Source organism: Schistocerca cancellata, chromosome 8 (genome assembly GCF_023864275.1).
Source record: "Schistocerca cancellata isolate TAMUIC-IGC-003103 chromosome 8, iqSchCanc2.1, whole genome shotgun sequence".
Classification (NCBI taxonomy): domain Eukaryota; kingdom Metazoa; phylum Arthropoda; class Insecta; order Orthoptera; family Acrididae; genus Schistocerca; species Schistocerca cancellata.
In genome coordinates, this window is record NC_064633.1 from 61,941,337 (window position 1) to 61,955,827 (window position 14,491).

Consider the following 14,491-nt stretch of genomic DNA (forward strand, 5'->3'; position numbering starts at 1 on the left):
GTTTTACTGCCTGAACTGCGAAAATGTAGAAACCGATAAACTGTTTTCGTTTCATCATTTCGTAGGGGTGTGAGCGAGAATAAACATCGAAAAGGCTTGAAAGTGTATTTCGTTGCAAATTACAAAGTTCTCTCATTCTTAAATATTGGATTAACATAGTCTGGCTATTTGCTACACTTCTTCTTCATCGCCATCCCTACTTCTTTGGAGGTAGGTGGTTCTTATCCCCACAGGGGTTCTTTACATGCGGTAAGTGACGTTTTACCAAGTTTGGTTGTAATCGATCCAGTGGTTTAGGGTAAACGTACTTACAGTTTTATAGTATGTATGCTTCTGCTACATAAAAGACTAACGGTAGTGTGCCAGCACATAACCTACTGTAGTCTGTTCAATATTTTGTAGCAACTGTAGTAAACTACACTCGCTACACCTCATCGGAAAAATTTATCCGTTTCATTACCATGTTTCTATCGTTATTACCTTGTTTGTGTTATGAGTAACAGACAGTTTCTCAGTTTATGTAAAATTTTGTAAGGGTTCAGGTGTCGACCGAGCCATTTATTGCAGAATGAACTATTTTCTACACCTTGAACGGCATAAAAGACTTTTTATTTTTTTAAGTTAATTAATATTAAAAGTCATTGAAGTTTTGCAGAAAATTACCAGAGGAGAGGAGAGGAGAGTGTTTCCTAAAACTCATTCGCGAGGCTCTTAAGCGATACACACCACCCAAAGTGTGTTCTAGTGACACGTAATAGATCGAATGACCAGCTCAAGTCGCAAGCACGACTTTATAACTGAGCTGACAAAGGTCTGTGTCCCGGCATAGTTTAGCAAGTCGACGTGTCGTGGACTCAACAAGTCGTTGGAAGGCCCTTGTAGAAATATTGAGCCATGTTGCCTCTATAGCTGTGCGTAATTGCGAAACTGTTGCCGGCGCAGGGTTTTGTGCACGAACTGACCCCGCGACTTTGTCCCGTAAATGTTCGACAGGATTCATGTCAGACGATCTGTGCGCCCAAATCATTCGCTCCAATGGTCCACAATGTTCTTCAAACAGCCGGCGGCGGTGGCCGAGCGGTTCTGGCCGGCTCAGTTCGGAACCGCGCTGCTGCTACGGTCGCAGGTTCGAATCCTGCCTCGCTCATGGATGTGTGTGATGTCCGTAGGTTAGTTAGGTTAAAGTAGCTCTAAGTCTAAGTCCCATAGTGCTCAGGGCCATTTGTACCATTTGATTTTGTTCTTCAAACGAATGACGAACAATTGTGGCCCTATGACATGATATCATTTCTTGGGAATATGAAATCCATGAATGGCTGCTAATGGTTTCCAAGTAGCTGAACATAAAAATTTCCAGTCAGTGATTGGTTCAGTTTCACCAGAGAACCCGGTCCTTTCCATGTGAACACAGGCCACACCATTGTGGGGCCACTTCCTGCTTGTACAGTGCCATGTTGTCATCCTGGGTCCTTGCCATCGTGGGATCTGGGCGACACTCGAACCCTACCGTCAGCTCTTACCACTTGAAATCGGGACTTATCTGACCAGGCCACGGTTTTCCAGTTGTCTAGGATCCAATCGATGTGGTCACGAACACAAAAGAAGCGCTTTCGGCGATGTCGCGCTGTTAGGAAAAGCACTCGCGCCGGTCGGCTGCTGCCATAGCACACTAACCCCAAATTTCGCCGCACTGTCCTAACGGCTACATTTGCCGTACGTCCCACATTGATTTCCGTTGTTATTTCGTGCAGTATTGATTGTCTGTTAGCGCTCTAAGCAAACGCTGCTGCTCTCGATCGTTAATTGAAGGATGTCTGCCACTGCGTTGTCCGTGGTGAGAGGTAATGCCCAAAATTTGGTATTCACTGTGGATTTTGGAATATTGAATTGCCCAACAAGTTCCGGAATAAAATGTGCAATGCGTCTAATTCCAACTGGTATTCCGCGTTCAACGTCTGTTAATACCCCTCGTGCAGCCTTAATCTCTTCGGAAACCTCTTCCTAAGCACGAATGACTTCTCCGCCAATGCGGTGCCCTTTTATGCCCCGTGTACGCGGTACTACCGCCATCTGTATATCACCATACTGCTATCCCATGATTCTTTTTCACGTCAGTATACAACAGCTCGAGAAAGACCAGTAGCAGGGTGATACGACTTGTCCTGCTGCGAACGGTCTGGTGCAGCAGTTGTCGTTTGCTCGAGGTCAAAAATACACTCCTGGAAATTGAAATAAGAACACCGTGAATTCATTGTCCCAGGAAGGGGAAACTTTACTGACACATTCCTGGGGTCAGATACATCACATGATCACACTGACAGAACCACAGGCACATAGACACAGGCAACAGAGCATGCACAATGTCGGCACTAGTACAGTGTATATCCACCTTTCGCAGCAGTGCAGGCTGCTATTCTCCCATGGAGACGATCGTAGAGATGCTGGATGTAGTCCTGTGGAACGGCTTGCCATGCCATTTCCACCTGGCGCCTCAGTTGGACCAGCGTTCGTACTGGACGTGCAGACCGCGTGAGACGACGCTTCATCCAGTCCCAAACATGCTCAATGGGGGACAGATCCGGAGATCTTGCTGGCCAGGGTAGTTGACTTACACCTTCTAGAGCACGTTGGGTGGCACGGGATACATGCAGACGTGCATTGTCCTGTTGGAACAGCAAGTTCTCTTGCCGGTCTAGGAATGGTAGAACGATGGGTTCGATGACGGTTTGGATGTACCGTGCACTATTCAGTGTCCCTTCGACGATCACCAGTGGTGTACGGCCAGTGTAGGAGATCGCTCCCCACACCATGATGCCGGGTGTTGGCCCTGTGTGCCTCGGTCGTATGCAGTCCTGATTGTGGCGCTCACCTGCACGGCGCCAAACACGCATACGACCATCATTGGCACCAAGGCAGAAGCGACTCTCATCGCTGAAGACGACACGTCTCCATTCGTCCCACGATGTTGGGGCGTAAGCGGAAGACGGCCTAACGGTGTGCGGGACCGTAGCCCAGCTTCATGGAGACGGTTGCGAATGGTCCTCGCCGATACCCCAGGAGCTACAGTGTCCCTAATTTGCTGGGAAGTGGCGGTGCGGTCCCCTACGGCACTGCGTAGGATCCTACGGTCTTGGCGTGCATCCGTGCGTCGCTGCGGTCCGGTCCCAGGTCGACGGGCACGTGCGCCTTCCGCCGACCACTGGCGACAACATCGATGTACTGTGGAGACCTCACGCCCCACGTGTTGAGCAATTCGGCGGTACGTCCACCCGGCCTCCCGCATGCCCACTATACGCCCTCGCTCAAAGTCCGTCAACTGCACATACGGTTCACGTCCACGCTGTCGCGGCATGCTACCAGTGTTAAAGACTGCGATGGAGCTCCGTATGCCACGGCAAACTGGCTGACACTGACGGCGGCGGTGCACAAATGCTGCGCAGCTAGCGCCATTCGACGCCCAACACCGCGGTTCCTGGTGTGTCCGCTGTGCCGTGCGTGTGATCATTGCTTGTACAGCCCTCTCGCAGTGTCCGGAGCAAGTATGGTGGGTGTGACACACCGGTGTCAATGTGTTCTTTTTTCCATTTCCAGGAGTGTATGTCTCGGAAACCAAGAAATTCTGAGCTCACTTTGATGTAAGATTGTAGTTTTATTTCTATATGATAAATTGACTTTTCAGTTATTATGTGTTCAAATGGAGTAATTGATGTACGACGATTTTTGATGAATGAGGAAATCATGCAGTGTTACTAAAACCAAAAAGGAATGGATATTGAGTAGAAGCAACGAATGTTTGTGGCTAGCTACAGTGTGTTAAGACCGACGTAAAAGAATAGCACATTATGGCAGTGAAAGATGGATAATGCAGGAATCCACACTCACGTAGAACTGATTCTTGCGTTCAGCTGCGTCGATGTCGGCTTGAGCGTCCGTGGCGGGTTCATACCACATTACGTTGATTGTGATGCCCACCTTCCCTGAAACACGTAAAACAGCGTTCATCAGTCAGCTGTTGAAGTTGTCAAGGAATTCACCTCTACTAAAACCGAACTGGAACATAGCAACAGTACCACGTACGAGAAACTGAGGAAAATAACAGTATGGCAGTAAAAGTTATCACAGTTAACTCATAAACAAAACTAGGTTAAAAATTAGTATATGTGCACTAAGTAGGAATTATATCAAAATGTTAGAAATAGTCACAGTGAGTTGCAGTAGCCCATTACAAACAGTACCTTAAGTTGCTTCACAATGTCATTAAGGAGACAAAAATTTGTGGTATGCAAATAGAATAGCTAATTTTCAAAGTGTAATTAAAACGATGTGGTCAATCGTGAATTTTGCCAACAGCACAAGGTCGAGGATACGAAGCCAATGTGTAATAAAAAGGTTTTTATTACTAGTTAGTTAGATATATTTATATTATTTAAGTACCACTTTGGGAACATAGTATGTAAATTAAATAAAAACTTCGTTTCTGAAGGGAATCCTATAACTGTCTTACAAAATGGCTTTCCAAAATTGCTATCTGAGATACACCTCCGCGATTCTGACAAGGGGGAGACGGAGTCCCTAAAGACTGAGGATTATCAGGGATACAGTGACGTCTGCAGCACGATACTGAGTGTTACCGCTGTACTGCATCTGTCAGCCCTGTACTTTGCCTTTCCGTTAGGAGTGGTCAGTTTCTTGAACCATTAAAGTACGTAACAGAGAAACTAATTTATAAAACAGCATAAAGGAGTGATACAGACAATTTAGACCTATTTCTATACTATCGGTATTTGCAAAATTTATTGACAAGGCTGTATAGGAATTGAACATTTACGTTCACATAATTTGCCGTCAAACGTACAGTTTGGTTCAAAAAGTGCTTTAGTAAGTGAAAACGCTATATTCTATTTTCAGTGCGAGGCACTCTACGGGTGAAATACTTCATCATCTTTGATTTAACAAAGGCGTTTGATTATGTTGACCACAAATATTACTGCAGAAATCGGACCATTACGAAATAAGAGGAGTAGCTTACAATTCGTACCTCTCATACTTTAAGAACAGAAAGAAGGGAGTCATTCTCTGTATTAATGAGAATGGTTATGAGGTGGCGTTCTGAAGGGGACAGTGTAAAGTTGGAGGTTGATCGATGTCAGTTTCTGTTTGTTATGTGGATAATGATGTATTTCTGTTTGTTGAAGACACTAGCTTGGTAGTGGAGGATGTTGAGTGCAACACGGGCAATGTAGCAAATAGTACAGTTCAAGACATCAGTTCGTGGCTTGTAGAAAATGAACTGATGCTAAATGACATTAAGATTTTTTAAAATATCAAATACGCAATTAATTACTGATATTTTGATTACACGGAACTGGGATATGACTAGCGCGTCTGAAGAATCCGTATTCCTAGGCGTTTGGATACATGGTAAGGTGTCTTGTAAAGCCAATGTTGTACATTATGTGTGGTTCGTGCCTATCTCAAACGTGGCCAGAGGAAAGATTAGGTGTAATCTATCTTGCAGAGGAAACTGTAACTAGAAAGCAGCGCATCGGCGGGTAGAAGGGACTGTCATGAATAAATAAGCCGGGGACACACTGTGGCTGGATATTAATATCAGTCTCATCAACAAAATATGTATAAGTATGAAAGGAAGAAGTACTTGTTGTTGATGTGCGTTTTCTGACTGGCCTAAAAGGGAACGCATGTGGATCCACATAGCTTCCCAAAATGACTATAAATTATCTGAATGAACATCAATTACATATATCAGTTTAGTATCACAAAAGAAAACATATTTTACATGTTATGTAATAAACGAATTGTCAAACTGCAATGGTGATACGACTGTGGAATAGCGAACTGAATCTGAACGATCATCATGAACCCATAGATGGGGCTTGTTCACATTTGAATTGTCACGTTACAATAGACATGTGAATTAAAACTTGGCTGGTTCCCACTAGTAATGTATCGTAGAATAACTTGCATATGGTAGAGGTATATACTGTTATTAAGGCAATGTTTTCCGTGGGTAACCACCGCTAATGCTGCGGGCGTCACTGTGTATCTGGACCGAGGAACGTACGAAAACATCCTGCATTAGGACACCCATTCATAGACTCATTCAGAATAGCTACTCTATTATAACACTACGGCATGCAGTGTTGCAGCACGTAGAGAGGGAGGGCGTACCACATCACCGAGAACAGAGTTCCAAGTTTACAAAAACTGTTTCCTCTGAGAAAACCAGTATTTTCATCATCTGGTACTATTGTGCATGGTAAGTAACTACGAGGAAAGAGGCTTTTATTTCACCATTGGTGCTGTGGATGCCAGGAATTGTCGGAGAGGCGTGAGACTGGGCATCAGTGTACTAACAAGAAAATCAATTAAAACCCTGATACAGAAGGCATAGTAACTCGCGTAATATGTAATATGAACGAGTAACGCATACAAAGGCATGTGGATCCAGAATTCTGAAGTTCAGTAGCACAAAAATGGCTATAAAGTGGGAAACTAGCGTGAAGCGCATTGATTCACGATAATTATTCCTCGAAACTGATAAATGGTTTGTAGTTATAACCGTTGTCCTTTGTATAGTCGGTCCGCGTGGCCCCGATGTTCCTCTGCGTAAAGTAGTGATGCTAATAAACGAAAGTACTTCTAAACGTCTGATTTTCGTGTATCTCAAACCTGGAACTTCAACAGAAATATATTCATTAAAAATATAACCGATTAAACAGCCTAATAACGGGCTAAACTGGAAATCTGAACATCTACATAACACAAAATCTAAAGTGGAGCGTGTCCACGTCTGCCTCATCTGATGCCTGGCCCGCCAGTGCTTCCCCAGGTGATATCCGCTCCACCTGCCACAAGTTGCTGTTGAGGGAGAAAGCACACCGAGCCCTTACCAACTTATAGAAAACATCCTTTGTCTACATCCCGAACCAGCCGTACAGCTCTGTGGCCACGCAGCACTATTTTAGTATTGCCAAACCTGCATTAGCAGACACGCTACTATTCACCCAAAGAACAGACTCAAACTCGTTTTAGAATACTTCATTTTCCCGAATAAATAGGCAGTTGAAAGTAGAAGTAAACATTTATTAACGCTATCATTCACATTTATTCACTCTATCCTTCGTTGAAACTGGCTTACACTCCACATGGATAGGAAGAGGACTAATGCTGAAACACATTGATATACTTCTCCCTCCTCGGGGTCTGCTGCAGACGCTACGAAGTAGTGAGGGCCAGTAATGATGGACATGTTAACTACTATGAAAGAGATCTAATCGAACCCTTTCAAAATCAGAGTCAAACACGAAATTTAGTCAACAGTGCATATTGTCATTCGCCTATGACAACTCATTTTATTCACAAAGGATATTTTTGGCTCAGCGAGGGGCAGTTCGAGCAATACGTAGCTTAAGTTTGCGAACCTACAATTTCACCTGTTGTGGTCACGCGTCTAGAAAACCTGACAGTGGTCTCTCAATGTGTATTTGGTTTAATGCCGTTTGATTTTAACAATATGAGCTCATTCCCAAGAAATAGCAGCTTTCACTCAGCTAGTACTAAGCTAAAGTCCAATCCGTGTTTGGGTCGCACCTCCTTGAATACTTGTGCGCAGAGTCGCAGGAGAGGGTGGGGTAAAACCGACTGGGAGGGTCAGAACGACCCATGGAAGATATCCCGTTAGGTGCTGCTATCACGCGGCTACGTTATGAACTAGTGAAGAGGCAGCGATTATGAGCAGTTCGAGCTCCGTTTGGTTCCTGTGCTGGCCGTCGTTCGGATGGTGCGAATTTTTAAAATTCCAAACAGTTTCTTTTCCTATTTGCCCAAAGTTTGTTCATGGTTATGAGAATTACTACACCATCTTTACCCAGCGATGAAGTACTGAAGAAAAAGTGGCTGAAAAAAATTGCCACTGAATTCTCAAAACTAAAGAAGCCTGTAATATGCACAAAACAGTTTATAAACTATGGAAAAGTATTCCTCTCCCCCTTCCTCCCTCCCCCCTATCTCCCCTGCCCGTGGCATCTCTGCTCTCCCCTCTCGCTCTCCCACTCCCCTTCCTCCTCCTCCTCTCTTGGCAGGTCCCCGGACTCGCACACGCATAGTGAACATTCGCGCGCCGGAGATCATCGCCTTCTGTGTCTCGTGTGTGTGACGTCGTTTAGTGCTTTAGGTGTCCGCCGTCCCACTACTACGTTCACTTGTGCCGTCGGATTCATCAGTGTTCTGTGCGCCGTGCCAACGTGTTTTCAGTGTTGTTATCGTCACATGTGAAAGACTCCGTGTTTTTTGTGTCTCTGTGACCTCCCGTCACTATGTTCATTATCATTCTCCGTTCTTATACTATTGTACACACTATGGCTGAAGAGCGGCGTAGTGTGCCGCTGCCAGCCTACCTGATTTGTACAGGTATTAAAATAACAATAAAGTTAAAAAAATGGAAAAGTAAAAACATTTGTAAGGAGTTACTCAAAATTGAAACTAGATGCAGTCATATTAATGCCTTAATTTTCCACGATACTTGACAACAGCTGGAGCCTCTTGCAAATGCAGAAAAAGGAAATTTCGAAAAAGTGCTGGTAAGAAGCCTGGGAGATGGATAGGCAGTACAAAATGCAGAATGCTATTCATAATGTGGAAGACAAGCACATATACACTCAATGTTCAGAAGAAAAACACAATATGTTGAACTACTAGAGATAGGACGTTCATATTCATAGGACATATACGTAGAATGTTCTGCAGAAATGATTTGCATTTGAACCACGGCAACCAGCGGGTTCAAGGTCAACATCGATATCGCGGCGCAACACCACCTGCCGATGAAATGCGTCTGCGGCTCTCGTTGTCGCTGTAAACGAACGGCAGTGGATCAGTGTGGCTCCTCAAGTCGCGCAGGCTGCCTCGATGACGTATGCACAAACCGTATCATCAAATAAGTGAGTGCGAAAGAGGGTGCCTTATTAGCATGAGAGAATGTGATGCATCCATCCGGGAAATTGCTGCTCGTGTGGGGCGAAGTGTTCTGGTAGTGCAACAGGTGTGTGTCCTATGAATGGTTCACGGAAGGCTGTGGAACTTGGAACATGAAGAGACTGATCAGATCGCATCGCCAGACCCCACCCCCCCCCCTCCTCATCTGATAATGAGGTTGAATTATCTATCCCAAGGGACTTCGTTGCAGAATGAACCCTGGAAGGTTGACACTTCCCACTGACAAAGTTATTGTTGTGACTACTATTGCTTGGTTAATGTTGAAACATACTGTATATTGGATGTGTGTTCAAGTACTTTCATTGGTGATTTAAATCATCGTTCTGTTTTGTGCAAAATGTGTAGTCTAAAGCTTGAGAGCTGTGATATTGTTGAGGGTGAGACCCGTAAATGCCAGAGAAGTGTGAGCGATGTATTGCAAAACATCAATTCCCAATCATGCAAGGTAGTGATAAATAATTTGACTAAGAATGTCAGTGACACTGTCGCCAGCAAACTTAAGTGGCAGGCAGTTAAAAATAGTAATGACAACACAGAATATTTTGTAAATAAATATATAAATGCTATATTTTCTGCATATTTTACTGTAGTTTTGAGTAAATACATACGTAAATGCTATATTTTTCAATCATTCCATCTCACTTCCCATTTATGAAAATTTCGGACTATAAAGTTTGAAGAATCCTAGAAACAAAAGAAAAAATTTCAGTTTTAAGTGTGTGTGTGTGTGTGTGTGTGTGTGTGTGTGTGTGTGTGTGTGTGTGTGAGCTGTAAGTTTTTTTTTTTTTTTAATTACAAATGAAACAGTACCATCATTTGTTTCAGTGAGGACACAGGTTTCAGATACTTCACAGTTAAAGCAGTTAATGAAAGCGCTGTGCTTTTTGCTCTGAGAGTAAATAATAATTAACAAACAGTTATGTCATTTATATATTCTTTAGAGCAGGGGTTCCCAACAAAACTTTCTCGAGGACCCCCTTATCGTGCTTGATTGGTACCTTGTCGTATCACAGTATCAAGTACCTAAAAAAGCCAAATTAAAAGTCTTTTTATATGTTTTCTATTTTTGGTACTTAGAGTCATTATTGAAAAAATATTGAGCTTAAAACTTTTTCAATTTAGCCATCATTGTTATTGTTAAATTTTTGATTATTACTTAAAATCTTTGTCTTCAAATCTGGCTGTTTAGTATAAGAAACTCATTAAAAAATAAAAATTGAGTGTGAACTGAAAATGACAGGAAAAAATTGAAACTGAGTGTATTGGTCTGTCAAGTGTACTACACTTGAGATTGCATTGAGTAGACATGTGTGAAAAATAAGAAAACACAAATTTCATGCAAGGTGTGCTAGTGTCAGTTGGCTCTAGGAAGACGCTATACGCAGAAGTTAGCGTTCGAAAAAGCTCTGATCACGCAGGAAGCAGCCAAAACAAAAAAATCTCGTATCATACGAAATAATTTAACATATTTTTTTATTCTAATAGCATCTTGCGGACCCCTCTGGCATAGCTCGCGGACCGCTGTCGGGAACCACTGGTTTAAAGCAACACGAGAGGCAAGTGTGCGACGTTGTGCACAGCTCTGGCCACGAACCGCCAGCGGGCGTCGTCAAGCCGTAACTCTGCTCGCGGCTGATGGAGCTACTTTGCTGACGTCACCAGTGTGGCGCGCCAGACCAGCGTTTCTAGTCGGCCGTGAGGCACCCCAGGCCCATTTTCACTTCGCCCTCAGTCGCGGAGTGACCCTGCTGCCGCTCCGGGAAGAGCACACTTGGACGTGGAGTGGGGGAAACGGTTGCCTACCTTGCTGGCTGGCACGGTACTGCTCGTCGTAGAGGCGGTAGGCGGCGGCGTGCGCCTTGAGCAACGTGTAGGCGGCCATGTAGTCGCCCACGCCCGAGGAGTTGATGGCCGGCGCTATGTCGGTGTTGCCCGAGTAGCCGGCCACGAAACTGGCCGGCTCGTTGAACGTCTGCCACCACTTCACCTGCAACCAGCAGCACGGTGTGTCGCGTGAGATGTGGAGATCGTGCGCTCTTAATCACTGCTACTTTATTATCCACGTTCTTTCTTCGGAGGATCTACCAATGTATACACGGCGTTTCCTGCTTGTTTCTCAGCTTTCTGCAAACATCGAAAAGTTTCTGTCACAGGGCGTTGCTGCAGCGTATACGCTGTAAGTAGGCTGTTTAGGTTTTAAATTGGTAACGCCACGTAGCGCTCTGTATGAAAATCACTGGCTGTGCTGTGTGCAGTCTGTGGCTGGTTTGCATTGTTGGAATATTCTAGTGTTGGGCAGTTGGATGTGAACAGCGAGTAGCGTTGCGCAGTTGGAGGTGAGCCGCCAGCAGTGGTGGATGGCAGAGTTTTGAGAGCGGATGATCTGGATGTGTGTCCGCCATAAAGAGTATATTTGTAAGACTGGGTTTCATGAACTGATATAGATATTATGACTTTTGAACACTATTAAGGTAAATACATTGTTTGTTCTCTACCAAAATCTTTCATTTGCTAACTATGCCTGTTAGCAGTTAGTGACTTCAGTAGTTAGAATCTTTTATTTAGCTGGCAGTATTCGCGATCGCTGTATTACAGTAGTTCGAGTAACGAATATTTTTGTGAGGTAAGTGATTCATGAAAGGTACAGGTTATTCTTAGTCAGGACCATTCTTTTCTAGAGATTATTGAAAGCCAGATTGCGTTGCACTAAAAATATTGTGTGTCAGTTTACTATTGATCAGAATAAGTAGAGAGCGAAATGTCTAAGTACGTTCAGTTCTGCTCAGCTGTTTGAAAATCAAATAACGTAAGAGGTTTACCAGCACAATCATTTATAAGTTTTTCTAAGGGGACGTTTCAACGCAACGTAACCCAGATGCAAGTATGTATACACCAACGTGGTGTGGTTCAAATGGGTCTGAGCACTATGGGACTTAACATCTGTGGTCATCAGTCCCCTAGAACTTAGAACTACTTAAACCTAACTAACCTAAGGACATCACGCACATCCATGCCCGAGGCAGGATTCGAACCTGCGACCGTAGCAGTCACGCGGTTCCAGACTGAAGCGCCTAGAACCGCACTGCCACGCCGGCCTGCGACTGGTGTGGCATTCGCGGCTTTTGATGTGCGCACGGTAAATGGGGAAACGTCAACTATGGCAACGTTATTACCAAATACATCCAAATAGGGCCAACATGCTGTTATTACTTTCTTGGCTGCCAAAGGACAAGCACTGATAGACATCCTTCACAAAGTGAAGAATGTGTATGGAGCAGCATGCCTATCGAAAACCAGTCTGGGAAAACTGCGACGAGCAGTGCTGCTGCTTCATAATAACGCCCTCACCGTATCGCAGGTGTCGTAACGTAGAAGCTGCGTCGAATCAAGTGGGAGACACCAGCGTATCCGGCCGATAATCCTCCTCTCGCCCTGCAGTCCCTTAAGAAAGGCCTTCACGTGTCGTCAAGTTCTGTCAGACGAAATGGCTCTGAGCACTATGGGACTCAACATCTTAGGTCATAAGTCCCCTAGAACTTAGAACTACTTAAACCTAACTAACCTAAGGACATCACACACACCCATGCCCGAGGCAGGATTCGAACCTGCGACCGTAGCAGTCCCGCGGTTCCGGACTGCAGCGCCAGAACCGCTAGACCACCGCGGCCGGCCAGACCTATATCATTGACGTCGGTTTGCAGTACGGTTTTGGAGCATATATTGTATTCAAACATTATGAATCACCTCGAAGGGAACGATCTATTGATACGTAATTAGCATGGTTTCAGAAAACATCGTTCTTGTGCAACGCAGCTAACTTCTTATTCGCACGAAGTAATGGCCGCTATCGACAGGGGATTAGAAATACGGAATCAACTTGAAGATTTCCGGAAAGCTTTTGACACCGTTCCTCACAAGCGACTTCTAATCAAGCTGCGGGCCTATGGGGTATCGTCTCAGTTGTGCGACTGGATTCGTGATTTCCTGTCAGGAAGGTCGCAGTTCGTAATAATAGACGGCAAATCATCGAGTAAAACTGAAGTGATATCAGGTGTTCCCCAGGGAAGCGTCCTGAGACCTCTGCTGTTCCTGATCTATGTAAATGACCTGGGTGACAATCTGAGCAATTCTCTTAGGTTGTTCGCAGATGATGCTGTAATTTACCGTCTAGCAAGGTCATCCGAAGACCAGTATCAGTTGCAAAGCGATTTAGAAAAGATTGATGTATGGTGTGGCAAGTGGCAGTTGACGCTAAATAACGAAAACTGTCAGACGAGGATGTGCAGTAGGCAATTAAGAACTTCTTCACACCGCAGAGCCGGCCGGGTGGCCGAGCGGTTCTAGGCAATACAGTCTGGAACCACACGACCGCTACGGTCGCAGGTTCGAATCCTGCCTCGGGCATGGATGTGTGTGATGTCCTTAGGTTAGTTAGGTTTAAGTAGTTCTAAGTTCTAGGGGACTTATGACCTAAGATGTTAAGTCCCATAGTGCTCAGAGCCACTTTTTTTATCACACCGTAGAGCACAGTGTCTTACGAAAGGGGTATCTTCAACCTGGTGCGTAGGTGGGTTGATTGCCTCAGTATTCACGGCGATTTTGCCTGATTGGCATACCGATTCTCCACTGGGAATTACCAGTATCAAAGTGAAGCCTTCAGTACTGTTTATACCACATAACGTTTTAACATGTACTCGAGCTACTCATTCCATCACATCTCTTTTATTTACGTGTCTTCGACCGGCCAGTCTCAGTCCCCTTGTCGACGTCGACCGGATCAATTGTAATTGCGGTACACACGTGAATTTTATACTATAATAAGTTTTCTGAGAGCTGACATTTTATTAGTGACACACCTTACCGCTAGATCTTTGCTTTATCGTCGAGGAATACAGTCATCACTCTAGCGACATGAAACGGGCTCGCCATTGGTGTACTGGAAAGCAGTGTGGTTTCACGTTAGCCTGCCTATCCTCTGAATGGATGTAGCCTCATAGTGGTGTAGGGTCGTTCACAATTTGATCCCGACCAACGATCGCCTTCATCGCACTGGTCGTAGTCCGACTGATCTTTGCGACGCTTGTCATCTACCTGATACGTTACGTCACACACTCTTCTCTTGTGGACGGGAACACGCACCGGATTCGCAGACAACTGGCTTCTCTTACCATGTCAGCTGAAAGTGCTTTCTCGGTTGAACTTGTCTGTCCGGACTTTCCCATTTTCCATCCGGCGAAGAGTAATTCGATCGTATGGCTACTCGGACACCAGACCCACTACGTAATCGGGTGTGAGAACGATCAAAATACCAGTGCTTTTCAACAATAAATGGTGAACGCCCATTGGCTTGCGCGTTATTGTGCCGTATTTGCAAATACAAGGGTTGGAACGTTAATACACTCCTGGAAATGGAAAAAAGAACACATTGACACCGGTGTGTCAGACCCACCATACTTGCTCCGGACACTGCGAGAGG

General features: G+C 44.8%; 1 protein-coding gene across 1 annotated transcript in view; it reads right to left on the reverse strand.

Moving 5' to 3' along the window:
* Window positions 1-14,491, reverse strand: part of LOC126094948 (myrosinase 1-like) — a 105,319-nt gene that overhangs the window by 47,207 nt on the left and 43,621 nt on the right. Inside the window, exons 5-6 of the mRNA XM_049909601.1 lie at window positions 10,819-11,002; window positions 3,883-3,977 (exon numbers count right to left, since the gene is read on the reverse strand). Coding sequence (XP_049765558.1) covers window positions 3,883-3,977; window positions 10,819-11,002 — 279 coding nt within the window. The remainder of the gene's footprint in view (window positions 1-3,882; window positions 3,978-10,818; window positions 11,003-14,491) is intronic.